The 27740-nt window shown below is 38.1% G+C and overlaps 1 protein-coding gene across 9 annotated transcripts in view; it reads left to right on the plus strand.

Moving 5' to 3' along the window:
* Positions 1–27740, plus strand: part of LOC126162056 (protein muscleblind-like) — a 608110-nt gene that overhangs the window by 562960 nt on the left and 17410 nt on the right. For 8 of the 9 annotated variants that reach the window (XM_049918306.1, XM_049918299.1, XM_049918303.1 and 5 more), the window contains one exon: positions 8679–11147. In XM_049918306.1, coding sequence (XP_049774263.1) covers positions 8679–9485 — 807 coding nt within the window. In that variant the 3' untranslated portion in view covers positions 9486–11147. Of the gene's footprint in view, positions 1–8678; positions 11148–13976; positions 14036–14635; positions 14721–27740 lie in introns of those variants that run through there. The other variant, XM_049918308.1, reaches the window with a different exon arrangement.

Consider the following 27740-nt stretch of genomic DNA (forward strand, 5'->3'; position numbering starts at 1 on the left):
CATTACATGCAGTCTCCCATCCTTCATCAAAGACACCAACCACTTTCTCGAACGCCTGGAATCCCTACCCAGTCTGTTACCCCCGGAAACCATCCTTGTAACCATTGATGCCACTTCCTTATACACAAATATTCCACATGTCCAGGGCCTCGCTGCGATGGAGCACTTCCTTTCACGCCGATCACCTGCCGTCCTACCTAAAACCTCTTTCCTCATTACCTTAGCCAGCTTCATCCTGACCCACAACTTCTTCACTTTTGAAGGCCAGACATACCAACAATTAAAGGGAACAGCCATGGGTACCAGGATGGCCCCCTCGTACGCCAACCTATTCATGGGTCGCTTAGAGGAAGCCTTCTTGGTTACCCAGGCCTGCCAACCCAAAGTTTGGTACAGATTTATTGATGATATTTTCATGATCTGGACTCACAGTGAAGAAGAACTCCAGAATTTCCTCTCCAACCTCAACTACTTTGGTTCCATCAGATTCACCTGGTCATACTCTAAATCCCATGCCACTTTCCTTGACGTTGACCTCCACCTGTCCAATGGCCAGCTTCACACGTCCGTCCACATCAAACCCACCAACAAGCAACAGTACCTCCATTATGACAGCTGCCACCCATTCCACATCAAACGGTCCCTTCCCTACAGCCTAGGTCTTCGTGGCAAACGAATCTGCTCCAGTCCGGAATCCTTGAACCATTACACCAACAACCTGAAAACAGCTTTTGCATCCCGTAACTACCCTCCCGACCTGGTACAGAAGCAAATAACCAGAGCCACTTCCTCATCTCCTCAAACCCGGAACCTTCCACAGAAGAACCCCAAAAGTGCCCCACTTGTGACAGGATACTTTCCGGGACTGGATCAGATTCTGAATGTGGCTCTCCAGCAGGGATACGACTTCCTCAAATCCTGCCCTGAAATGAGATCCATCCTTCATGAAATCCTCCCCACTCCACCAAGAGTGTCTTTCCGCCGTCCACCTAACCTTCGTAACCTCTTAGTTCATCCCTATGAAATCCCCAAACCACCTTCCCTACCCTCTGGCTCCTACCCCTGTAACCGCCCCCGGTGTAAAACCTGTCCCATGCACCCTCCCACCACCACCTATTCCAGTCCTGTAACCCGGAAGGTGTACACGATCAAAGGCAGAGCCACGTGTGAAAGCACCCACGTGATTTACCAACTGACCTGCCTACACTGTGACGCATTCTATGTGGGAATGACCAGCAACAAACTGTCCATTCGCATGAATGGACACAGGCAGACAGTGTTTGTTGGTAATGAGGATCACCCTGTGGCTAAACATGCCTTGGTGCACGGCCAGCACATCTTGGCACAGTGTTACACCGTCCGGGTTATCTGGATACTTCCCACTAACACCAACCTGTCAGAACTCCGGAGATGGGAACTTGCCCTTCAGCATATCCTCTCTTCTCGCTATCCACCAGGCCTCAATCTCCGCTAATTTCTAATTTCAATCTGCCGCCGCTCATACCTCACCTGTCTTTCAACATCATCTTTGCCTCTGTACTTCCGTCCCGACTGACATCCCTGCCCAAACTCTTTGCCTTTACAAATGTCTGCTTGTGTCTGTGTATGTGTGGATGGATATGTGTGTGTGTGCGAGTGTATACCTGTCCTTTTTTCCCCCTAAGGTAAGTCTTTCCGCTCCCGGGATTGGAATGACTCCTTACCCTCTCCCTTAAAACCCATATCCTTTTGTCTTTCCTTCTCCTTCCCTCTTTCCTGACGAGGCAACCGTTGGTTGCGAAAGCTAGAATTTTGTGTGTATGTTTGTGTTTGTTTGTGTGTCTATCGACCTGCCAGCGCTTTTGTTCGGTAAGTCTCATCATCTTTCTTTTTAAATATATTTTCCCACGTGGAATGTTTCCCTCTATTATACTCATCTTTCTTTTTAGATATACATTATAAATACTGATTGAAATGCTGAACTGTACATTTTGATCAGACTTCTTGACCAGCTTTTTTCATTGTTTTGATCACTATTTATTTATTTTGTACTATTTAGACATGAAGTAGCTTCACAGGCAGAGTTTCAGTCTATGAGGGATCAGCCATATTTTATTCTGTGGCCTGCACATAATTTTATTTTTCTGAGGAATGAGTAATTTTTTCAAAAATAGAAGAGTTAAGCTATTTGCCTTGATTTAATTATGAACATGTTAAAACTGTCTCGGCTGTAGTAGACTGGGCCATTTGTTAATAGTCTTTGAAAGGTTCTAGTAAGTAATTTAGGTAGATCAGAAACAGAAGTGCAACATCTAATGATCTCACTGAAGGAAGCCAGATTTCATTTTTCCTCTTCTATGAGCTTAGTTTCATATTTTTGCTGCTTTGTGGCAAAATATCCAGTGAGACTTCAGCCACAGTTTCCGAAGTAATAGACCTGTTTTTGTGGCCATTAGTCCATTTGGTGCTGCTTTCCAGGTTAGTCTATCCTGTGAAAGTCTCTTCATCTCTCCTTAACAGCTGAATTTGAACCTGCATTCTGTGATCAAGCCTTGGTCTCCCTCTACAATTTTATCACCCATTCTTCCCTCTTGTTGCCAAACTGGCAATCGTTTGAAGCCTCAGAATATTTCCTATCAACCTATAGTTTCTTTTAGTGCCATACATCCCCCCCCCCCCCCCCCCCCCCCCCCCAAATTTGGTTCAGTACCTCTTCTCTTCTGCAGCACCACATTTCAAAAGCTTGTATTCTATTCTTGTCTGAAGTGTTTAGCGAGCAAATTTCTCTTTCATACAAAGCTACACTCTGCACAAATACCTTCAGAAATAACTTCCAGTTCTTACATTTACATTCCATTTTAAGAAATTTCTCTTTTTCAGAAACACTTTTCTTGCTGTTGCCAGTCTACATTTTATATCCCATCCACTTTGGCCATCATCAGATATTTTTTAGTGCACCTAGCAAAAAGTGTCCTTCTTTTAATGTCTTATTTCCTAATCTAATTTTCTCTACATCTCCTGATTTCATTTAACTACTTTCATTACCATCATATGTGTATAGTCCCTCTTTTCAGTGGCATACATTCTGTACAACTGATCTTCTAATTTCCTTGGCATCTCTGAAAGATGTACAGTACTATTGGCAAGCTTATTTAATGCTCTTTTTTAATTTCTCTGTGGTTTTATTTACTGCCACTCAATATTCAGATTGAATAATAAGGGAGTTAGGCTACAAACCTGCCTCACTCTCCACTTCAGTCCTGCTTCCCTTTCACATTCTTCAAAGACTGAGTAAACATTGGGGACAGAATGCAACCCTGTCTCATTCCCTTCTTAACTTCTGCTCTCCTTTCACATCCTTCATCTCTTATAACTACTGTCTGGTTCTGTAACAAGTTTTAAATCCTTGTATTTTTTCCCTTTTATCTTTAGAATTCTAAGAGTGCATTCCAGTCAACATTGCTGAAAGTTTCTCTGAATCAACAAATGTTATAAGTTTGCCATTCTTCAGTCTCTTCCTAAGATAAGTTGTAGGATTGGTGTTGCCTCAAATGTTCTTAGATTTATTCAGCACCCAAACTTATCTTCCATGAGGTTGGCTTGTATCAATCTTCCATTCTCCTGTAAATAATTCGTATCAGTATTTTGCAACCATAACTTACTAAACTGATGCTTCAGTAATATTCATACCTGTCAACACCCACCTTCTTCAAAATTCCATTATTATGCTGTTCTTGAAGTCTGAGAGTATTTTGTCTGTCTCCTTTATCTTTGTGCTGGTTTATTCTCCCAAGATCTCAGTAATTGTGAGGAAACTGATCTGCTCCAGGTGCCTTGTTTCAACTGAGGTCTTTCAGTGCAGTGTCAAATTCTTCTCTCAGTATAATACTTTCCATCTCATCTCATCTAATTCCTCTTCCCTTTCCACAATATTATCTTAAAGTTTCATTTCCTTTGTGCAGCCCTGCAGTCTATTAATTCTACCTTCCAGCCTTCTGTTCTTTCCTGTGTGAGGTACACACTTACCTCACGTTTCTCCAAAGGTTTCTTTAATTTTAATTTGGCAACATCTCTCTCTTCAACAGCTTTGAGTTTTTCCTCTAGCCATTCCTGTTTTCCATTTTCCAGTTTATGTCAGTCTCATTTTTTAGCTATTTGTATCCCTTTTCTCCTGCTTCATTTGCTGCATTTTTATATTTTCTTTTTTGCCAGTTATATTCAACATGTCATGTGTTTCCAATAATTTCTGCTGGACTTATCCTTTTCCCTATTTGATCCTCTGCTCCTTGACTATTTTGTGTCTCAAAGCTGCTTATTTATGTTCTATTGTATTCAAATGGTGGGGCTATTTTACCTCCAGAATATTTGACCCAATAAGGTGTCATCATTTTTAATCTATAGAGTAGACCTGCATATCCTTGAGAGAATGTAACGGCTGTAGTTTCCCCCTTACTTTCTGCTGTTCTTAGTACTTACATTGCAAGGCCAATTTGGTTAATGTTATCAGGACAGATCATCAATCATTCTGAATGTTGTCCCTTCACCTACTAAAAAGATTGCTGCCCGTTTGCAGGAATGATATGCTAGTGAGATTACTCCACCGATATCTCTCTCTCATGTAGTTGCACATACATCAGAGGTATCTTTATCACTGAGACACACAAGCCACCCCACTATGCCAAAGTCAACGGTTCAAGACAATCAAAAACCACATTTAACTCTGTCAAAACTTTGGAGTGTAGTATGTTTTTCTATCCAGAGAAGTTATTGAGAGACTGCTGTGAGAACAGTGGCTGCTTTACATGCAAGTTACATTCTCAAAAAATGTCAAGCAATTGGAAGTCACTTTACTGGGAAGTTTCTTGTCAGTTTTCACTTCATAAATGTGTACATTTTAGTGTATTTTAGTTGTTCTAGATTTAAACATTGGGACATTTCCTGATAGAACATAAATAAGCAGCTTTGAGACACAAAATAGTCAAGGGAGCAGAGGATCAAATAGGGAAAAGGGCAAGGTCCAGCAGAAATTATTGGAAACACATGAGATAGTTAAGATCAGTCAAGACAGTTTAGATCAGTTTTAGCATTTAGGATAAAATGTGATTGTTTTAATGTGCATACCCTTTAATTTAAAAAATTACTGATTTTCTGTCACTTAATAATTTTTACCATTGGTGTCTTGGCTATGTTCTTGAAGTTTTGGCATCACCAAGTAAATCCAGTGAATTATAAAAATAATAAATTTAAGAAATGGGGAAATGATGGTTGAAATGGGCAGAGGAGTAGGTGGGGAAGGTTGCAAACAGTGAGTAGAGTACTTTTGGATAAACTTTTCCCATATAGGTGATTTGAATAAAGTTTACACTGTATAACAAGCTCATTTATTTGTAGTCCTCAAGTACTGACAATGGATGGAAAATTTCAAATGCAGATACTACAAGCAGAGTCAGAGAACAGTGGGCAGCAAATTCCTCATTTCCACATATGATCTCATAAAATTCTAATTCTAATGGAAAAGTAGGATGAAATATTTGAAGCTAGTAAACAGCACATTAAGAGATACTCTACGTTGAGTTTTTCTTAAGATCAGTCAGTAGTTCTAGAACTGGATTCTATGGTGTAGGATATCATCTTACAAACTTGGCATGTAGAAAGAATGTTGCAAAGAAGTAGTTATTGGTAGTAAATCACCTTCCACAATTTCTCTCAGGCTGAGTTTCCTTGATAATAGCAAACATGTTGAGAAATTTTCACTTTGCTCTGTCACATATGAAATAGGAAAAATAGATATCTTCCATGATAATTAAGAAGTGGACCATTATTCTGAAACCTTGGAAATTCCAGAATCCAATTTACATTTCACATTCCACATCACATTGTTTCTTTCTGAGGTGGTAATAGGTATGGTGACACACACTATGGTGTTTGGAAAAGTGTGGGTTAAATACTGTCAGAATAGAGATTAAAATCAAGTCAATTGGTATACTTGAAGGCTCAATCTCTGAGGTGTTGCCTACAAAAGGGAAAGATCCAGGTTTGAATTCCAGTCTAGTACACTTGTGTAACTCCATAGGACTGTTTACTGTAGTACGTGTTCACCTAAACGCACATTAGATATTTTTCAGATTACCAATAGGTACTACCAGATAGTTAAGGCCATTGGTTCGACAAGCATGCCATGTGACATACAGCACTGTGCAATATTCAGAACCATATTGGGATACTTTAAGCCTTCTTTTCATTAGGTAATTTGATTATTTTAGTTTTTAAATAAAAACAGCAAAGATCAGTAAAGAATCAGCTATTTCTTGAATATGATAGAAGGTTGTGCCATCTTGGCAACTGGTTACAATTTAATTCTCTTTTCAGTAGACGTAGGCAGAATAAATAATCGAGATGAGTTAAATCTTATGACCATTCCATTAATCATGAAAATCTGACCAGATGTGCCAGATATCCATATTACTGCAATTACTGCAATCACATTAACATTCATACAGCTAGTGGAATGCCTTCCAGCAAATATGTCAATGCATGTTCAGGAAATTTAGAGAATTGCTGACCATACAGCTGACTGTAAAGAAGGTCCAGTACCTTGATTATGGATGAAGCTACACCAAACATTTGTGTTCCAGAGATGCTGATTGTCTTGCTGGTATAACCTTATGAATTTTTACATTGTTATTGAGTTTGGACGTGTGTTCAGTAGTCCAAAGAATGGAAGTCTGGAAGACCAAATTTTGATTTGTAAATCAGTTGGAGTGGATGATTCTTTTGTCAAAATCATTTCCCCTCTGATGAATGTGACTTCGAAATCATCAAGAAAAATAATGCCTCCAAATTTTGTATGCAAAAAACCATTAAAGCTATTTAAATAAAACAAACATTAACATTCTACATGTTTGTTCTTCATTTCTACATATTTGCAGCCCTCTGCAGTTAGAGGGCTCTGAATTGTAGTGTGTGACATGGAGGTGTGTAAAGTAACTACATTGGTGCATGAGAAACAGCATGCTGTTATTGATTTTCAAATTTGAAGAGTTGGACCACACATGGAACATCCTCTCCTTCAGCATGACATTGCCAGATCACACATTAGTGCCACTATATCTGCCTTGGGTTCACCGTCTTTGATCATCCTCTGTGCAGCCCTGACTTGGCCCAGTCTGATTTTTGACTGTTTTCAGAACTTAAAGAACACCTCTGAGGACTTCACTTTGATAGTGGTGAAGTGGTCCAAGCAAAGGCGACGTGCTTGGTGGTGCCATCAACAGTCTCGAACATTTACAGTGACAGTATCAACAAACTGGTCTCTTGTTGTGAGAAATGTGCTCATTACTATGTTGAGAAATAAATATGTAGACATGAAGAATAAGCCTGTAGCCTGTTAAAGATTTTTATTTTATTTAAAAAAGCTTTAAGAGTTATAAAAAATTCAGAGGCATTACTTTTCAGAATGCACTGACAATTTTTGTGTGGAAAGATGTGGTTTGAGATTTATTGCAGCAAGAACCTCTGCATCCCGATCATCTCTAAAACATACTCTGAATCACTAGTTATGATCAGGAGTCAATTGTGTGCAGCCAGTATTGTGAATTTATGCCTCCAACCACCAAAAACATGTTGCAACCACTTTAGGTAACCTAGGTATCTCTCTGCATAAACCTGCTTTGCTTCCTGGCAATTTTGGTCACATTGTCTGACTACTACAAGCATATCAAATGCCTATTACTGAGCAAATAACATAAACATAGTCAAGACAACCACATGAACTTTTTGACAACGTACTATCAAAATTCTGGTTGTTAGACATGAGTAAAGACACAAAAGTGAGAGTCTTCGAGTTACACTTCTAGTATGAACAGTTCCCACTTCCTTGTTAAGCTGGTGTGAGATGGTGTAAGCTTTTGATGACACTGAACTGGCACAAAGTACCATAAACCTTTTTAGGCCAAAAATTCAATTTTGAGAGCTCTATTCGAAAGTCATAATTTTGTCCTATGTTTTCATTTTCCAGCAGCTTTAACGCAATTTGAGGTTCACCGTACAGTTTCCTCTTACAACTTTGTTGAAAAGTCATTTTTGCGCTTGTGTACAATCTTCATTTTCAATTAAGCAATGCCCTTAAAATGTTGCATGTAAGTGTATGAATTGTAGCAAAGATTTTTACATCCACTGCACAAATGGAAGTGAAACTGTCATTTGAAGTGAAAACTGTCATTTGCTGCATATTTTTTGGGTAAAAACTTTATCAAACTGCCTTCTAAGCTAACATCTACAAGAATATTTTTCTGAATGTCTTGTTTGTAAATGAAGTTCCATTTATGGACTTTCACATGTGATCATAGGAATATGTTGATGCTGATGATTTAATGTTAACTTGTTACACTCAAGTAAATGTGTGCTAAATTTGGGTACTGGCTAGTGCATATGGGTTTTTGTGATAACTTTTGGTATGTGTGGCATATTATTGCAGTACTGAGAACTATCACTATAGAATGTAAATGGTGCCAATTTGAATTTAAATGCCTTTTGTCTTTGCTCTGACAGATTTGTAAGATCCATAAGTTCTTTAATTTGTAATCTGTAGAAATGAAGATATTTATTCAGAAATAAGTGTGTGTTGTCAGTGTCTGTTAATCACATTTTCCATGCACAATTTGTATTCAAGAAGTGAGTAAAAGTTAGTCTCTTTGCAGGGCTTCCCTGGAATGGTCCCCTATAAGCGACCAGCCGCAGATAAATCTGGAATGCCTGTATACCAGCCCAACACCACAACTTACCAGCAGCTGATGCAGTTGCAGCAGCCATTTGTCCCAGTGTCATGTGAGTACTCGAGTACCCCCACTGCCACTGTGACTAGTGCCTCCCTCAGCCCTACTGATTCACCTGGAACCAGCAGTGTGAATGTGGCTGAAGCTTCAAAGTCGGACGAACCAGAGAAGGTGCCCTCAGCAAGTAGCATTCCTGCCCCATCTCAGTCTTCTGATCCGGGGACAGCTGCAGCAGCAGCAGCAGCCGCGGCTGCTGCTGCCGCTGCTGCAAAGGAAGTAGCGCAACAGAACTATGCAAAAGCAGTGAAGATGGCTGCATCTGGAATAAACCCCATGATGGCACTCAATTATACTGGCGTTGCACTCAACAAACAGGCTGTAGCTGTAATGCCTCCCCCACCTCCACGATTTGCTCCTCAAACTCCGTCACCTGGAACAGTACCTGGGATTGGTCTTGGACACCCTGTGGCTTATCCACAACCACAACCTGGACTGTTTACCTTTAACAGAGCCCCTAATCCATCTGCCCTTATGCCCCAGTACCAGTTTTTGAGGCCACAACTGATGCCTTCACCATACGCTGTTGTATCACAGCCTCCCACACCTGTGGTCAGTAATGGTATTTTCAGCCATATGATGGCTCATTATGGCACATTTACGACCCCATCAAACAATAATAATGTCATTACAAGTGTAGCACTTCAACCATACAAAAAGATGAAAACTACATAAATTTTTGTATACATTTGTGTATTATAAACATTTAAAATGTCTAGTCAAAATTCAGCTGAAATTATGAGGAATAAAGGTCACAGGGGAAAATGAAAAATTCTCCTGTCTTATGACAAAGTCATTCATTTGCCACTAATGGACCAAAAAGTGTGTGGCTAGTATATGTTGGGGGAGGAATGCTGCCACATGAGGGCACCCAAGGGAGGCTCTCATTTATGGCTCGTAGTCACATTGACATTGTAACGAGCTGTGATAAATTAACTTTAGGTAGAACTAATTATGTATGACAGTGGTGCTGTATGAAAATAAACAGTTCTTCTGTCAGCATAGTTCCTTGTATCAGTTTTCTGTGCCGTTTCACTCAGACAGTGTAAAAGGCAGTTAAAGTTTTAACTATGTTTACTGTTTTGAATTTTAAGTGCCAGAGAGAACTGTATTCTGACAATGAAATTTCCCTGTCTCCCTGATTTGCATGCAGTGGGGCATAAAATAAACAAAACCAGTAGAAATTTAGCATGGTAGATATATGGACATTGTATACTTTTTAAAATCTGTTAGTTAGTGCCACAGTAGTTGTCTGTTATTAACCCAAGAAGACCCATTTCTTACTATCCAAAGCACTCGCATTTATCTGTACATATAAGCAACATTAAAGATATCAAGTTGTAAAAGAATAATAATATTCAGTCTCTTCTAAAGAATACAAACTCATCTGGTGGCTTTTTGGGTTATGCTGTTCCCTGTTCACTATGTGCCACATATTTATGGCTATGTATTCACTTATTTAATGTTGTAGTTTTATTATTGTATATCTGTTTGTTATTTTTAGTCAATCTTCTTATTATTGGAATCTTGTCCAGTACATAATCTGTTATGTAGAGAGCTTTTATATTTGTAGTTAATTCATAAAGGAACTGTATGCTTCCTCATATTTGTACAGCACCTTGACAAATAATTAATTGCTTAAAGGGGCATTCTTTCTTTAAAAAATTGAAAGTAAAATGGTGCTGCTGTAATGAATTCATACAGTTCTACTTTTTAAGTGTTCCTATGTTAGCAAGTTAGTATAGTATCTTAATGGTCATTGACCTATGTTTTTAATATTTTGGTATTAATGTTAAAATGAAATAATTTCTTTTAAAGTAGGATATAGAAAGATATATAAATAAAAATATATAATATTTAAAGAGAATTTTATTCTACTAATTATGAAAACATTTTGCATTTCTAAGATGTTGTTTTAAGCTATAACAAAAAATCTAATTTCTGTCCTTATTTCAAGTGCTATTAAAGTTTTGTGTAACCACTGAAGTGTCTGCCAGTTTATACTTATAATGTAATGTTGATCAGATGCTTGTGGAAGTGCTTACCCAACAGAGACAATTGTAGTGGGCATTGGGTCACACACTGCAGCATTATTATGCTCGCTTCATTTCGTGGCATACCGAAGAAAGTGCCTTCTGCTACTGTCCTGTACTGATTTTTAAGGATTTGGGTTTTTATTACAGTCTGCCTGACTTGTCACGCTTATTTGCCATTGCCATCACTGAGTTTTGACTGTATTCCATACAAATGTGTATTGTATTGTCTAATCCTGCTGATCTTTGTATGTAAAGAAACAAACACCAGCCAGTATTTGTAATAATAATGCTTGGAAATGCATGATTATTTGTTTTATTAATGCTTCTTTTCTCAGTCTTCTCATCCCCTCATATTCCTACATTTTAGTTTTACATGAAACAAAATAAATAAAGTATTTAATTACAGAACCATAAAATTAAATTTTTAGTTTTCCAGTGTTCCGTTCCTTTCTCTACATGTCTATAGAGCGGCACCATCAGGTAAGGCAGTTAGATTCCTTTTCTAATACTAACCTTCATTCCTGTTCCTCAAATGTTCAGAACTGCAGGAGTTAGCAATAGTAGAGAGTTCTGAAATTTATAGAGATAATTTGTTGCATATTACTCATTCTATACGATATAAATATATTTATAAGTCCAAGTTTTAATTTACTACCAGTCTTTGTCTCTAAGTCCTTATTTGCGTAGTGAATGCACTTGATGTCATATTTCACACTACCTGTAGCATTACAACTTCATGTCAAACTGCTAAATGATTGTTGTTATCCTGTAGCTTTACATCTGTTGCATCTTTGTAAAACAATCTGCTTATTTCAAGGAGTAAGGGTGAATGAAATGCAGAACAGTGTGAGAAATGGGCTACTACCAGTATTTGCATAGTAACAGCTAATCTGTTAACAAAGTATCTGTCACATGTACAGCTGTCTACAACAAAAGAAACAAACTACAGTTCTAGAATGCTAGCACGGAAATCAACATTTATGTAATGGTTGCATGATTAAGTTATAATCACAGAGATGGTCATTTATTCTCATTGACTTTTTGGGTATAAATATTGCTTTTTGACATCTTCAGTGCACTGTCTGCTATGTACATTGTAAATGTGGAAAGCGTACTATCGGAAAAATGAATGCATTTGTGGCTTTTGCAAATTTGAGAAATACTTTTCATGCTTTCTCTTCAGTAAACACTGTTTTTCATGTGCTGAGAATACAATATGTCAGGAAAAAAAGCAATTTAATAGAGAAGAGTGTAAAATATTCAGAAACTTCTGAAAATTTCTAATGCAGTTTTTTTCTGAACATTACTCCCACAATTTCATTTCTACTTTTTTTTAAGTTAATAAATAGATACCAAAAACTTGAACAGCAGCATACAATGAAATAAATTTATGTCCATATCTCTGGTCATGTATGTATTGACAGAGAGTTTCAGTGCTTGTTGTTTGACTTATATGTACATATATTTAAATATGAATATATAATCAAAATGGGTTATATGTATACATCTGTTATACCGCTCAAATGGTATTGTTAACATTCTACACATTCATTTTATTAATTCATTCATGCCTCTTATTAACATCAATGCCAGTTTCCTTAAGGAAATGCTGAAACAACACAAGTCAGTTATTGAGGCTGGAGCATTTATACATTGTCTGCAAAACGGTCCCTCATTACTGTGTGTTTCTTAAAATAACAAATATATCTGAGTGAATTTTTATATAAATAACAGTTCTTCTATCATTACATTGCTGTTATTTCACTGCTTATGAATACATTCTGTACATGATAGCTGTTTGAGCAAACACTATTCTATAACTAGTATTGCCAAGGTAAATAGTTTTATAGACTGGAGCATGACTAGCAGTACCACGCAGTAGGTTTGTTTTTTGCTATTTTCTCTTCATGGCGTGTACTGTTCAGACCTTTGTTGTGTGTTTAGTTGGTAAGCGCATTGAAACATATTAACCATGTAGTACAGCTTGCTGTGGAGCACTGAATTGTAATTTCGTGTTTGATATTACTGTTGTAAAGATTTGTATTTGTTCTTTCATATGTATTTAACACTTTCCACTATCATTCAGATAATGAGATTTGTAAGTAATGTACCTCACAGTCATTTAAAGAAACATCACATTGTGTGTGTCCACAACACTCTTAATTGAACTGAATTGTCAACATTGAGTCAATAAAGACTGAATTTTAAGATGAAGTACTTCAGATATGATACTGTATCCTAATGATCCTGCCAATATATTCAATCCTTCTTGTTTATATATAATATATTTGTATTTAAATCATACATACATACATGTTACACAAGATTAACTATCCTATATCTAGAGTATTTTTTTTCTATTAAATTCACATTATATGCAAAAGATTCTACAACAGCCGGTTTTCCTTTTAAGAATCCTGAACTTCTTCAAACCAAACACTTTTTTCTGTTTAAGGAAAAGAGCATGACATAAAACAGTAGTAGCTTTATGTGACGTTGGGCAAAGAATAGTGTTTTTCACTTGGACTGAGCAGTAATTCTTATCTGTGATAAACCAGCTTTGAGAGAGATAATATGTTTACAGCTATAGCCAAATTAACACTAGTATTTGATATTAAGTTTTCTATCTTCTTAATATTTCGCATGCCTTATGTAATTTTTCTGCTATTTCTCTTTTTTTCATGCTTTCCTACACTTTGGCTGAATAACGATTCCCATCGCACGCCAACAATCGCTCTACTCCCACACCTCGGAACTGTTCCGTTTTCCTCGACATATCAAATTTTTAATATCCTCTCATTGTTACTGTGTGGCGGTTAACTGTCATTCCTTCAAAAATTACATAATAAAACAACTCTTTATTTCGTTATCTTGTGTTATGTGTGTGCGTATTGGTGGTTTAAACATTGGTGTGCCTTGATGGAATGCAACGGATTGTCGTGCCGCTGTGGATTATTGAAATACGTACACCATCTTCGGAATGTGCTGCTGCGGTGTGGGGAAACATAAAATGGTAATGAACGCTGATGCGCATCTGGCTGTGCTTTTCCCCTTGGCCTGCACTGCTGCCTTCTCACGTACGCCCGCCACATGCTTGTTACGCTGCATGTCGTTTGGTTCGGGCACCAAGCTCTAGCCACAGTGCCCGCAAATGCTCCTTTTGTGGTCTACACAGATGATCAAGGACAGGTAGTTGAGCTTTTATTTCATCGTATTTCATGTTACTGTTTTTTATCCAAATTCATATTGTTTTATATAGAGATCAAAACAGATTTAATATTTACAGAAAAAAAATCTGTCATTCCTTAGTTTAATGGTAGGACTTAACATGCGCTTTGAACAGTTTAAGAATCTCTATTTTTGCACATTTCTTAGAAAATCTGAACAACAAATTTCAGATTAAGCAGTGATGCATGTGATACTTCTTTGTAATTTGTCTGGTTTTGGCTTTATATTAACCCTCAAGGAAACTATGTTACTTGTTGAATGCTGAGAAGCAATAGTTATGGTGAGGTTTTCAGAAACAGAGTAGTATATAAATATATAGTAACGCATGTCCATATCTGCATTTTTAATTGTTACATGAATTTAAGAAATGCACGTTACATGTTTCTGTAGCTTGGTAATTATTCCTGTCAAATATAGCTGTGACTTGAATCACATAAAATATCATATATAATATAACAGAGTGAAGAAACATTTTTTATCATCTAATTTGTTATTGCTAAATGAGAGCATAATTTTTTTTGGGGTCTTGTTACATTCTGTACTATAAATTTCCTGTTTCAGTTACTGGACACCCTCCCGGTGTGCCAAGATTTTAACCGACAACTGTGTAATCGGCCTGCCTGCAGATTTGTTCATCTTCAGGAAGGTACAAGCAGAATACTTCCATAAATTTTATGGTGCTTTTTCCTTGTTAAAGTAAAATTTCAGCTTGAAGCTAATTCAAGATGGAGTATCAAGTTGTCATTGTTTTTAATATGTCTATAATGATTGTTTAAACAAATTGATTTCATGATGACAAGTACGCTGACTCACCACCACCACAACATTCCACCCCCCCCTCCCCCCCTTTTTTTCTCAATTTTCACTAACAATTGGACTTGGCTGATGCCTAGATGCTCAAGCACAAGAATTTCAAGTTGCTTGCATGGAACTGCAAAATTGTCCTGTTTCAGTTCACTCTGCAAGTATTGGTAAAAGAAGATCTGATGCGGATTATCATTAATGCCTTAACCTATCACAACTGAGTTAGTCATGAGTGTACAGAGTATCTATGAACAGAAATAAAGATAAGAACACTATGACTGTGGTTTCAAGCTGGATCAATTATAGTGAACTGATTCAATAATTAGGCACCACAATACTTTTTCCTTTTAAAAAATGCAAATTTTACACTTTTTAAATCCTTAGAATATGATGTATGTTGTAGGTCATGTTTCTTGAGGAATACCATTATAAGAAGCTGTTGTTGTTGTGATGGTGGTCTTCAGTATGAAGACTGTTTGATGCATCTCTTCACACTAGTCTATCCTGTGCAAGCTTCTTCATCTCTGCGTGACTTCTGTAACCTACATGTATTTGAAACTGTTTATTGTAGTTAAGTCTTGGCCTTCCTCTGTGCTTTTTGCCTCCCAAGATCTCTCCATTACCAAACTGGTGATTCTTTGATGTCTCAGAATGTGTCTTATCAAACCATTCCTTACAGTTTGATTCAGTACATCTTTGTTAGTTATCTAATCTGCCCACATAATCTATGGCTTTCTCCATTTCAAAAGCTCCTGTCCATTTCTGAATTGTTTATTCTCCACATTTCACTTCCATACAAAGCTGCCTCCAGACAAATTCCTTCAGAATCAAGTTACTGACACTTGAATTTCAATTTGATATCAGTGAAGCCCCACACTCAAAAGAAAAGTGTAATCTCAAATATTTACTGTTCTCTTGTGTAATAAGAAGTCACAGGTTGCTGTTTCTTCTGTTTTGACAGATAGCATTGTTGTGTAGTCTGGTGTGTTGTTGACTCTATTGTTAGATTCAGAGAACAAATGATTTGAAGTAAGCAATGCATCACATGCCATACCATAAAGAAATGAATATACAGGGTGATTATAATTAAAGTTCTAGTTTCAAAACACTGTCATAATGTAAATGGGTTTGGCTACAAATGACAGATGAATCACAATACAACAGCTATGATGTGAGTTGCACATTAAACAAACCATACTGTGCAATGTGCATGACTGCATAAGTTTGGCATTAAACAGTTGCGGCACTGTTATTTACATAATGCCATCCACCATGGCAAGGTTGTACCACATCGGATGGAAAAAATCAGTATTTGATTGTCTTTTTAATTGTTGTGAGACTGGCACAAGACATGTTCAGTATGCTGCAGCAAGCTACATCATAAAACAACTTACTCCGCAGCAGATCAGAGTGTCTTACAGGTCATGTTCAGATTGCGTTGCTCAGTGCTTGCCTTCAATCAGCTGCATTTGTAATCAGAGCTCTGAACACAACATCTTTCAAATAACCCCACAGCCAGAAGTCACATGAATTAAGATTGTGCGAGCTGGACATAAAAATGATCCTACCCATACATCAACACTGTTGAAGGATTGTAATGACATTGATGTACAAAAGACTGTTATAGCATTAGCCAGTGTTGGTACAGGTAACAAGACCAGTAGGACCCATCTCTTTGAAGAAATACAGCCATTTGATAAACAATGTTATCAACCCACACCACACAGTTACGTTTGCAGATTGAAGCTGTAATGACTGATGTGTGAGCAGATTTTTCCTGGCCCGTATTCTACACTTCTTTGTATTTATAAGTCCTTAAAGATGGAAATGGGCTTTGTCCATCCACAGAACATTCCATGGTCATTCATTGTCCAGCTCCATGCAAGCAAGAAATTCCAGAGGAAACATGTGTCTTATTGGTGTGTGCCAGCCGGTGTGGCCGTGCGGTTCTAGGCGCTTCAGTCTGGAACCGCGTGACCGCTACAGTCGCAGGTTCGAATCCTGCCTCGGGCATGGATGTGTGTGATGTCCTTCGGTTAGTTAGGTTTAAGTAGTTCTAAGTTCTAGGGGTCTGATGACCACAGATGTTAAGTCCCGTAGTGCTCAGAGCCATTTTATTGACATGTCAGCATGAAGAAACCTCTGAACATAAGTTATCTTCTACTGGTGTCAGATCAGTTGTATTCCTCCCTTTCCCACGTTGCACTTCAAAAGAGCCTGTCCAGATCCTTGGCAGACATCAGACCAATGCCTTTTTTCATACCGTTGAGGGTCGGGAACGTCTGCAGAACTACTGGTGCACAGTCACCATCATTGTAAAAAGGCTTTACAGCAGTGTGGATCTTCCATTGAGACAGTCATGCTGAGAATCACAGGCATGTGCTGACGAACAGTCATGTATGACACATCTTTTATTTTGCATGTTCTGCCACTTACAGTGCCATCTAGTGGTAAAATTTTCCTTAAATTTTTTTTTGCTTGCATAATGTTTCCCCCTCTGTCAGCACTATGATGTTCAAATTTGATGTCATTCTGAGCAGTGGTTCAATTTTTTATAGCACTTTGAAACTAGAACTTTAATTATAATCACCCTCTATAGTATCTCACCAAGTGTGGCACGTCATTAGTGGGAGAACAGAAACAGGAATTGCAGATATCTGCATGAAATTATTATGTGTATACCGTATTTACTCGAATCTAAGCCGCACTTTTTTTCCGGTTTTTGTAATCCAAAAAACCGCCTGCGGCTTAGAATCGAGTGCAAAGCAAGTGGAAGTTCTGAAAAATGTTGGTAGGTGCCGCCACAACTAACTTCTGCCGTCGAATATATGTAGCGCTACAAGGGGATGCTTTGTAGGCACAGAGATAAATACTGGCGCCAAAAACTCTGCGTCAGTAAATAAATTTAAAAAAAAGGTGGAAGACGAGCTTTTTTTCTCCGCCCCGAGTTTCGACCACTGCATTTTCGTACATTATCCAACGAAGTAAATACAAATTCCGTATTGTTCATCTTCGAATGTAGCAGAATTTCAATGTACTACGAAAATCCGACTGGCAAGACTGTTTGGGATGTTTGTCAATATGGCCAACTCTACGTGTTGAATTTTTTACTACGTGTGAGCAGAGGTGGTTGCTAATAGGAACCTGACGAAATGTGAATCACATGCAGTATTCTCTTCACCATAAGAATAATATGAATGTAAACATTATGCCACGTATTCTTTCGTGTTTGCTGCTATTTCATTTAAATCCTATCTGCCTAATAAACTACGAAACTAGAGTGAGACAACAGCAAACGCGGAAGAATATACGTATAGTGTCATGTTTACATTCGTATTTTTCTTATGCCTAATAGTGATACAGTCAGAAATTAAGCACGGCAACTGATTAGATTTTTAAATCTAAGATGACTAATTCCTGTGCAGAATTTGACGTACTAGAGAAGCGGCCGCAAAGATTTTCAAACGGAGAAAAATTTTCGCCTAACTCTCGTTCAGAACATATTCTATCATATGCAGTCTATTATTTGGTTCTTGTTGATCATTATCAAAGAAAGCAGTGTAAGTAACAACAAATAGCAGTCTCTTGCCATTGTTTCGCTAGTGAGGCGATTCCTCTCTTTTCTTTTTTTTTAATTGTAAGCGGCGGTAGCGCGCACAAAAGCAGCCATGCCGCGCACGGCGACAGGCCGTAAACACGCACTATCAGAATGAGACAAACAATGCATGACACAGTACAGTAATGCATTTTCAGCTCAGAGTGACGTTAACACCTATAACAAAGAAAACGGCACTTATCAGATCAAAGCAAAATAAGCAATCGATTCAAACCAGACGAAGCACGTGAAAAGGAAGGGTACCCGTATAAATACGGACGGAGCGCCTGACGTATAGCAATGGCTACCTGGTAAAACTTAACTGTTAAGCTTACGACTCGAACCAAACTCCTGTAGCTGTATCGTCATTCATTCGACCTAAATTGTGTCTCGTATTACAATGGACCAACTTTGTTTTGATTTGGAGGTGCGGCCTAAAACTTTTCTCTCCCCTTGAATTTCGAGTCTCAAATTTCAGGTGCAGCTTAGATTCGGGAAAATTTTTTTCCTCGATTTCGAGTCTCATTTTTCGGGTGCGGCTTAGATTCGAGTGCGTCTTAGATTCGAGTAAATACGGTAACTAAACATAGTCTGTGTTGTTATTTCCATCTGCATCAGGAAACCATTCAATAACTTCAATAATTTAATAATAATTATTATGTTATTTAGTTTCACCAGCTTTAATAATTCATTAATTTGTTGGGCTGTTTGAGCAAAAAATTAATTATGTTCTGAATGAAAATGATAAATGCTTTTGAGTCAGGTTTATGGATGTTGACAACACTTTTGTTAAAGAGTTTCTGCATGAAAACAGCTTATTTTTAATTCAGACAGGCTGACTGTGAGAGGAATATACACTCCTGGAAATTGAAATAAGAACACCGTGAATTCATTGTCCCAGGAAGGGGAAACTTTATTGACACATTCCTGGGGTCAGATACATCACATGATCACACTGACAGAACCACAGGCACATAGACACAAGCAACAGAGCATGCACAATGTCAGCACTAGTACAGTGTATATCCACCTTTCGCAGTAATGCAGGCTGCTATTCTCCCATGGAGACGATCGTAGAGATGCTGGATGTAGTCCTGTGGAACGGCTTGCTGTGCCATTTCCACCTGGCGCCTCAGTTGGACCAGCGTTCGTGCTGGACGTGCAGACCGCGTGAGACGACGCTTCATCCAGTCCCAAACATGCTCAATGGGGGACAGATCTGGAGATCTTGCTGGCCAGGGTAGTTGACTTACACCTTCTAGAGCAAGTTGGGTGGCACGGGATACATGCGGACGTACATTGCCTGTTGGAACAGCAAGTTCCCTTGCCGGTCTAGGAATGGTAGAACGATGGGTTCGATGACGGTTTGGATGTACCGTGCACTATTCAGTGTCCCCTCGACGATCACCAGTGGTGTACGGCCAGTGTAGGAGATCGCTCCCCACACCATGATGCCGGGTGTTGGCCCTGTGTGCCGCGGTCGTAAGCAGTCCTGATTGTGGCGCTCACCTGCACGGCGCCAAACACGCATACGACCACATTGGCACCAAGGCAGAAGCGACTCTCATCGCTGAAGACGACACGTCTCCATTCGTCCCTCCATTCACGCCTGTCGCGACACCACTGGAGGCGGGCTGCACGATGTTGGGGCGTGAGCAGAAGTCGGCCTAACGGTGTGTGGGACCGTAGCCCAGCTTCATGGAGACAGTTGCGAATGGTCCTCGCCGATACCCCAGGAGCAACAGTGTCCCTAATTTGCTGGGAAGTGGCGGTGCGGTCCCCTACGGCACTGCGTAGGATCCTACGGTCTTGGCGTGCATCCGTGCGTCGCTGCGGTCCGGTCCCAGGTCGACGGGCATGTGCACCTTCCGCCGACCACTGGCGACAACATCGATGTACTGTGGAGACCTCACGCCCCACGTGTTGAGCAATTCGGCGGTACGTCCACCCGGCCTCCCGCATGCCCACTATACGCCCTCGCTCAAAGTCCGTCAACTGCACATACGGTTCACGTCCACGCTGTCGCGGCATGCTACCAGTGTTAAAGACTGCGATGGAGCTCCGTATGCCACGGCAAACTGGCTGACACTGATGGCGGCGGTGCACAAATGCTGCGCAGCTAGCGCCATTCGACGGCCAACACCGTGGTTCCTGGTGTGTCCGCTATGCCGTGCGTGTGATCATTGCTTGTACAGCCCTCTTGCAGTGTCCAGAGCAAGTATGGTGGGTCTGACACACCGGTGTCAATGTGTTCTTTTTTCCATTTCCAGGAGTGTATATTGATAACTCTCATATTACAATGAGTGCAAAACATATTGAAATCTGAGGGCAGTCTTCCATAACTTCTATACATGAAAAATAACAATGGTTCCAGATAGTCTTTCTAAAGAGGAGGAATTAAACTGCTGTAGAAAAATTTAGAGCTCTTTTTAATCTTGAGCCCATGGTATTGTACAATAGCATGGGACACAGTGTTTAGCAAATATCTGTATTTTTTCATTAGTGTAATAACACATTTAAAATGTAGAAAATATTGGCTTATATACCCATAATATTAAGGCATGACCTAAGAGAACCATGTAGTAGATATATGCAGGTTATAGATTGTAACTCACATCAGAATAGCAGTCACTTATTGACTGATCTGTCTTTATAAAAGCTGTACATGTGTGAAGCAAATACGGTAAAAAGATGGAACGTTTGTTTTAGTATTTCGTCTGCAAAAAGAATTTTGATTGCAGTATTTTTTACTGTCTGTGATAGATAATCTAGAAAGAAAGGAGAGTCTGGAACCACAAAGATTACTTTATTTGTCCATTGTAGACTGACATCTGTAGAGTTGGCAGCAAACAAAGTAGAAGCAGTGTCAAAAATATAATGAGGATTGGAGTGATGAATACAGTTAAATGTGCTCCAAAAGTTTATACCCAGCTTCACTGCAAATTTGTAATGGTGAATTCCAGATGTGCCCCAGACTGAATCTAGGATTAACAATCTGAGGACACAAGGCAAATAAGAATATAATAAAGAACTAGATGACATTTAATTTCCAATAATGACAAATTCCATTGACAAAAAGTTGCTGCATAACACATGTCATATCCTGAGAATCCACCCACAGATACTTGAAAGTTTCTTATAAAAAATAAGTTAAGACTGTATCTCTCTGCAGTTCAGAATTGTGTTACATTTATAGTAGATTCCTAATGTATCGTACTACATTAGCAATGTAAATATTATGTACCTTTGTTATGTACAAGTGACTTAGACTTACTGATTTAAAAGGATGTGGGGAGCCCCACTAGCAGCATTGATTGTGGTGTCTGGGAAATATTTATCCAAAGATTTCAGTTGGTGTATATATATATTTATTGATTGACTGATTAGCTCCCATATTGTGTGTAATAAATTCCATTATGTTTAATCTTCTCGGGCCTCCACCCTGGTGACAGAATTTCAATGCAGCCACCTGGCTGGAAGCTCGAGAAAATTTCATCAGCAGTATGTGCCAGGAAAATCTACATTCACATGTTTAATCTGGATTTTTAATTGATTTAGCTTTAATTTGTTAATGTGTCTATTTACTCTTCACTGTTCAAATAAACAGCCATCTGTGTTATTTTATGTAGATAACCTAAGCCAGGATCCTTCATGATCAGATGTACCTAGCAGTTGAAGTAAATTTCATTCAGTTAAATTTAAAATTACAAATTTTATTTATTTTTAATCCTATGTACCTAATTAGTGAGGGACTTGCTTGAATGTAGGATAAGTAAATAAAGAAATACATTTCACAGAGATTATTACAATGTAAACTGAAATATACCAAATAAAATGTAAAAAATGGTCCAGTCATAACAATTCAGTGAAATATTTTTGCAAATGAACCTGATTAATTGATATTTACAGAATCTGCAAACCATTGACTAATCAATGTTTACAGATATTTACTGATAGCTAAAGGATTCTGATAACCAATCAACTACATATGTATTAAAATGTAGAATGTTACAAGCACAAATATTACTTAACCCACTTTTATCACAAAACAAAGTTCCTGAGAATTAAGTTACTACAAGTGGAACAGAACTGCAGATTATAACAAATTAAAGAAATTGTTAGTGTTGACATAAATAATCATCTACAGTATAGAATAATTTTTCTGTTAGGCTCTTTTTAAGTTGCTGTTTAAATTTTGAAGGTTCACTGGCAGCAGGTTTGCTTTAAGGAGAGAGAGCGTTGAACACTTTTGTACTTGTGTAGTGCACTTCTTTTTTAAAATACTAAGGATTTATAGTACACAATGTAAGGCCAAGCTTTTTCCTTGTATTGTGGTTGCAACATGAGTTGTGTGATATGTATGGGAACTAAGTCTTTAAAATGAAACACATCAGTAAGTGTATATGTTGAAATATTGCTGTCAGAATTCCTAATTTTTTAAAGAGGAATGCCTAGGACGAATCCCTATACATCAATGAAGCTATATAGTCAGCCTCATATACTTGTCATTTATACTGTAAAATTTTAGTGATCTTAATGTGTCAGGTAAATAGCTCTCTGCAGTTTTTATTCTCAAGGAGAGATAGAAAGCTACTATTTTAGTCTTGGAAACAGTATAGTCACAGCTGCAGAATTTATTTCCATATAGAGACAATATACATCTATTGTTTCATAGCTTAGTTTCTGACTTCCAATGTTTTTTCACCAAAGATCCATTACAATTTAAACATTCCAGCCAGTACTGGAGTTCTAGGAGCTTATTTGTTATTGACTGTATATTAATAGTAATATACTTAATAGTAATATAATTAGTAGTTAGTAGTTAATTAAATATTAATATAATTAATAGTAATATATATGTTGTATGTGCCTGTTCTAATTACTGTTTTTGTGTTAAATGTGAACTAACAACATAGTGAGCAGGTTCCTTTTGACAGCTTTTGTGGTTGGACTGTTCCTTATATTTCATGCTACAACCAAGCAAACTTTTTGTTCCTCAGCATTCTTTTTACGCAGTTATATACATCTTACCCATAAGATAGATGTGAAACAGTGACTTCCAAGATCTTTGTACTGATTACTTAGATTTTTAAACCCCATACTTTTTATGTACCAGGTATTTTTCAGAGGTCAGTACTCAATTTTATTATTTCATCATTGCCCAAGAACCAAATAGGGAAGTCATGTCACTTAAGTACATCAAGAATAATTAGATATTTATGGTACAAGTTGTAAAAAGCCTTTGTAAAATGACCTGCTGCCAATTTCCTATACATTTCAGTAAAATTATGTGGCACTGCCAATAAGGATCACAGTCTTTTTAACTCAATCCCCCAGACTACTGTACAATATTATCCTCAACACAATCCAGAGCATCAGGATGAATCATGTACCGATCCAAATTTTTATATAATAACTCCAAGACTCCTTTTCCATGGCTGTCAGCACATATGAGTATTTTGTTATTTTCTGACAGTTCTTTCTGCAGCTTTTTTCTGGATTTACTTTTCTTTTCGCATTTCCTCTGAGATCAATAGGAGGTTGTACTACATATTCAGATTCCTCATTTTATGCTGTTTCCTGAAACTTTTTAAGTAGACTTTTGAGGGTAGGATATCTATCTTCAAGCATCTGTCATTTCAAGTCTTTAGTATCTCCATGATGCACTTTTGTGGCTCACATAAACCTGTGATTGTATGTGATGCCCTCCTTTGTACACATTAAACACCCCCTGATAGTCCTATTTGGTATAGGCCCCACCCACTTGATCTGTTTTCTAGGATAAGTCATATAAATGTTTTGTAATCACTCTCCTTTGTAGACTGATTCCTACCACTGAATCAAAGCCTGTCACTACATTTACTTATGAATGAGCTTATGTGATCATTCTATTTCATATTCATACACACTGTTACACTTGGGTAATAATTGTCTGATTTCAGTTTTGATCAATTGTCTGATTTCAGTTTTGATCCAGTGATACTGTAGTCACAAAATGCCCCCCCCCCTCCCCCCTCTTCTCTAATAAAGTGTATAGTATTACATTTATGAACATCAGAAGCGAGTTGCCCACCTTAGCACCACTTTAAAATCTCTGCAAGATATGACTGAACACTTGTGTAGTTTTTTCAGATAGTACTTCATTAATAGTTAACCACATTTGTCTGCAAAAGCTGAGGTTATTAACAATGTTGTCTCCCAGATCATTAATGTACAACAGGAACAGAAATCTACATACATTCTCCATATGTCATTGCATGGTGCATGGCAGAGGGTATCTTGTACCACTACTAGTCAAATCATTTCCTTTACTGTTCCACTAGCAAATAGAGAAATGGAAAAATGAGTGTCTATATGCCTCCATAAAAGTCATACACCCTCTTATCTTACTTTCGTGGTCTTTACGTGAAATGTACATCAGCAGCAGCAGAATTGTTCTGCAGTCAGCTTCAAATGCCAGGTCTCTAAATTTTCTCAATAATGTTCCATGAAAATAACATTGCCTTATCACCAGGGTCTCCCACTTGTATTGACGAAGCATCTCTGTAATACTTGCCTGTTGATCAGACCTACTGGAAACAAATCTAGCAGCCCACCTCTGAATTGTTTCAATGTCTTCTTTTAATCCAACCTCGTGGGGAATCCAAACACTCCAGCAGTACTCAATAATGGGTCACATTAGTGTTCTGTACATGGTCCTCTTCACAGATGAACCACACTTTCCTAAAAATTTTCCCAATAAACTGAAGTTGACCATTCACCTTCCCTCTTACTGTTCTTACATGTTTGTTCCATTTCATATCACGTTACAGCATTGTGCCTAGATATTTAGTCAATGTGACTGTCGAGCAGTGCATCACTAATGCTGTATTAGAACATTATGGGACCGTTTTACTACTTATCTGCATTAACTAACACATTTCTGCAATTAGAGCAAGCTGTCATTCATCACATCAACAGTAAATTTTGTCTAAGTCTTCTTCTATCCTCCTGCAGTCACTCAGTGACATCTTCCCATACACCACGTCATCATCAGCAAACAATCGCAGATGGCTGCTCTCTCTGTCTGTCAGATCATTTATGTATACAGAGAATAGGAGCTATCCTATCGCACTTCCGTGGGGCATTCCTGATGATACCCTTGTCTCTGATGAACACTCACTGTTGAGGAAAAGATACTGGGTTCTATTGCTTAGGAAGTCTTCAAGCCACTCACATATCTGGGAACCTAGTGTCTATGCTTGTACCTTCTTTAACAGTGTGCAGTGGGGTACTATGTCAGATGCATTGATCATAACACACTTCCCCTGTGAATGCCCGACTTTACTTCTGGCAATGATTCTCTATCCAAGCTAACAAGCTACTTCCTCTCTACCAATAAATCCTCAATCCAGTCACAAATTTTGTTTGTTATCCCATATGATCTTACTTTCATTAATAAGCATTAGTGTTGTACTGAATCAAATGCTTTTTGGATGTTAAGTATTGCATCTATGTGGCTGCTTTGATCATGGCTTCTAAGCTGTCATGTTAGAATATGGGGAACCTGAAATAACAACACAACTCCTCTCACTGAGCCAAAGAAAGTCTGCTGAAATGGCAAGATACAATTAACTAAAAACAAGTATGTAGTGTACAGCATAAGAAATTAGAAGAAATTGGTGACTATATTTCAATATGTTCACTTTACCCTTCATCTGCCAATGTCTTTGTCAAGCCAGGGTTCTCTCTTGCCCTGGGGTTAGGAAACAGCCCCTAAAAGGCAGAAGAATCAGCAATTATCAACAGTGAGGATGCAGAAGGCGATGGAAACCACTGAATTAAAGACACACAATGTGTATCCACATGACATTGTGGCCCAAAATTGAGAAAGTGTTATGGTGATCTCTCAGTTGGCAAAAGATTCTGGACTATCAGGGCAAGTCCCCCATTCAGATCTCCAGCAGGGGACTTCCAAAAGGGAGGTGACCATGAGAAAAAGTTTGAATAATCAATGAAAGGGTAATGTTCTGTGAGTCAGGGTGTGGAATGTCAGAAGTTTGAATGTGGTAGGGAAGCTAGAAAACTTGAAAAGAGAAATGTTGCAACTTAATCAAGATATAGTGAAGTGGAATGGAAAGAAGACAAGGATTTCTGGTCAAACAAGTGCAGGGAACGATATAACAAGAAAATGATATAACAAGAATAGGATTTGTTATGAATAGAAAGGTAGGGCAGAGAGTGAGTTACTGTGATCAGTTCAGTGATGGGTGATGGGATTTTTCTCATCAGAATCAACAACAAACCAACACCGACAACAGCAGGTCAGATATATGTGCCAATGATGCAAGCAGAGGATGAAGAGATAGATAAAGTTTATGAGATTCTTGAAGGGGTAATGCAGTACATATAGGGAGATGAAAATCTAAAGTTATGGGTGACTGGACTGCAGTTGTTGGCAATGGCAATGGTGCTGAAGAAAGGGTTACAGGAGAATATGGGCTTGGTAGTAGGAATGATAGAAGAGAAAGACTCGAATACTCTGTTCAAGAATCACAGGAGGAGGAGGAAGTATATTTGGAAAAGGCTGGGAGGTACTGAATGAGTCTAGTTAGAATATATTATGGTCAGGCAGAGACTCCAAAATCAGATATTGGATTGTAAGATGTAGTCAGGAGCAGATATAGACTCAGATCACAATTTAGTAATGATGACAAGCAGGCTGAAGTGTAGATTAGATTAGATTAGATTTACTTTCATTCCAATTGATCCGTAGTGAGGAGGTCCTCCAGGATGTGGAACATGTCAGAAAAACAACAATACATGACAAATATTTACAACTAAAACAAATAAGCTAATGTGCCATTCCACAGGTCCCACGTGGAATGATCGTCATTTTTTAATGAACACTAAGAGTCATTTTACAAATACTAATGCACTGAATTTAAAATAAAAAAGTTTTTTATTTATTTATAAGGTAATAAACATGTAATACAACTACTGTAATACTTATTTACAATGAACACATTACTGCACTGAAATGGTGCAGAAGTTAGATTATACTTACACACACACACACACACACACACACAAATTTTCAATGAACAGATTACTGCACTGAAATTGTGCAGAAGTTATGTTGTACTTATATACAAATCAGTTAGTTTTACTAAGAAATTCATCAATGGAGTAGAAGGAGTTGGCCACCAATAAATCCTTTAGGCTTCTCTTAAACTGAATTTCATTGGTTGTTAAGCTTTTTATGGCTGCTGGCAAGTTATTGAAAAT

Source organism: Schistocerca cancellata, chromosome 2 (genome assembly GCF_023864275.1).
Source record: "Schistocerca cancellata isolate TAMUIC-IGC-003103 chromosome 2, iqSchCanc2.1, whole genome shotgun sequence".
Classification (NCBI taxonomy): Eukaryota; Metazoa; Arthropoda; class Insecta; order Orthoptera; family Acrididae; genus Schistocerca; species Schistocerca cancellata.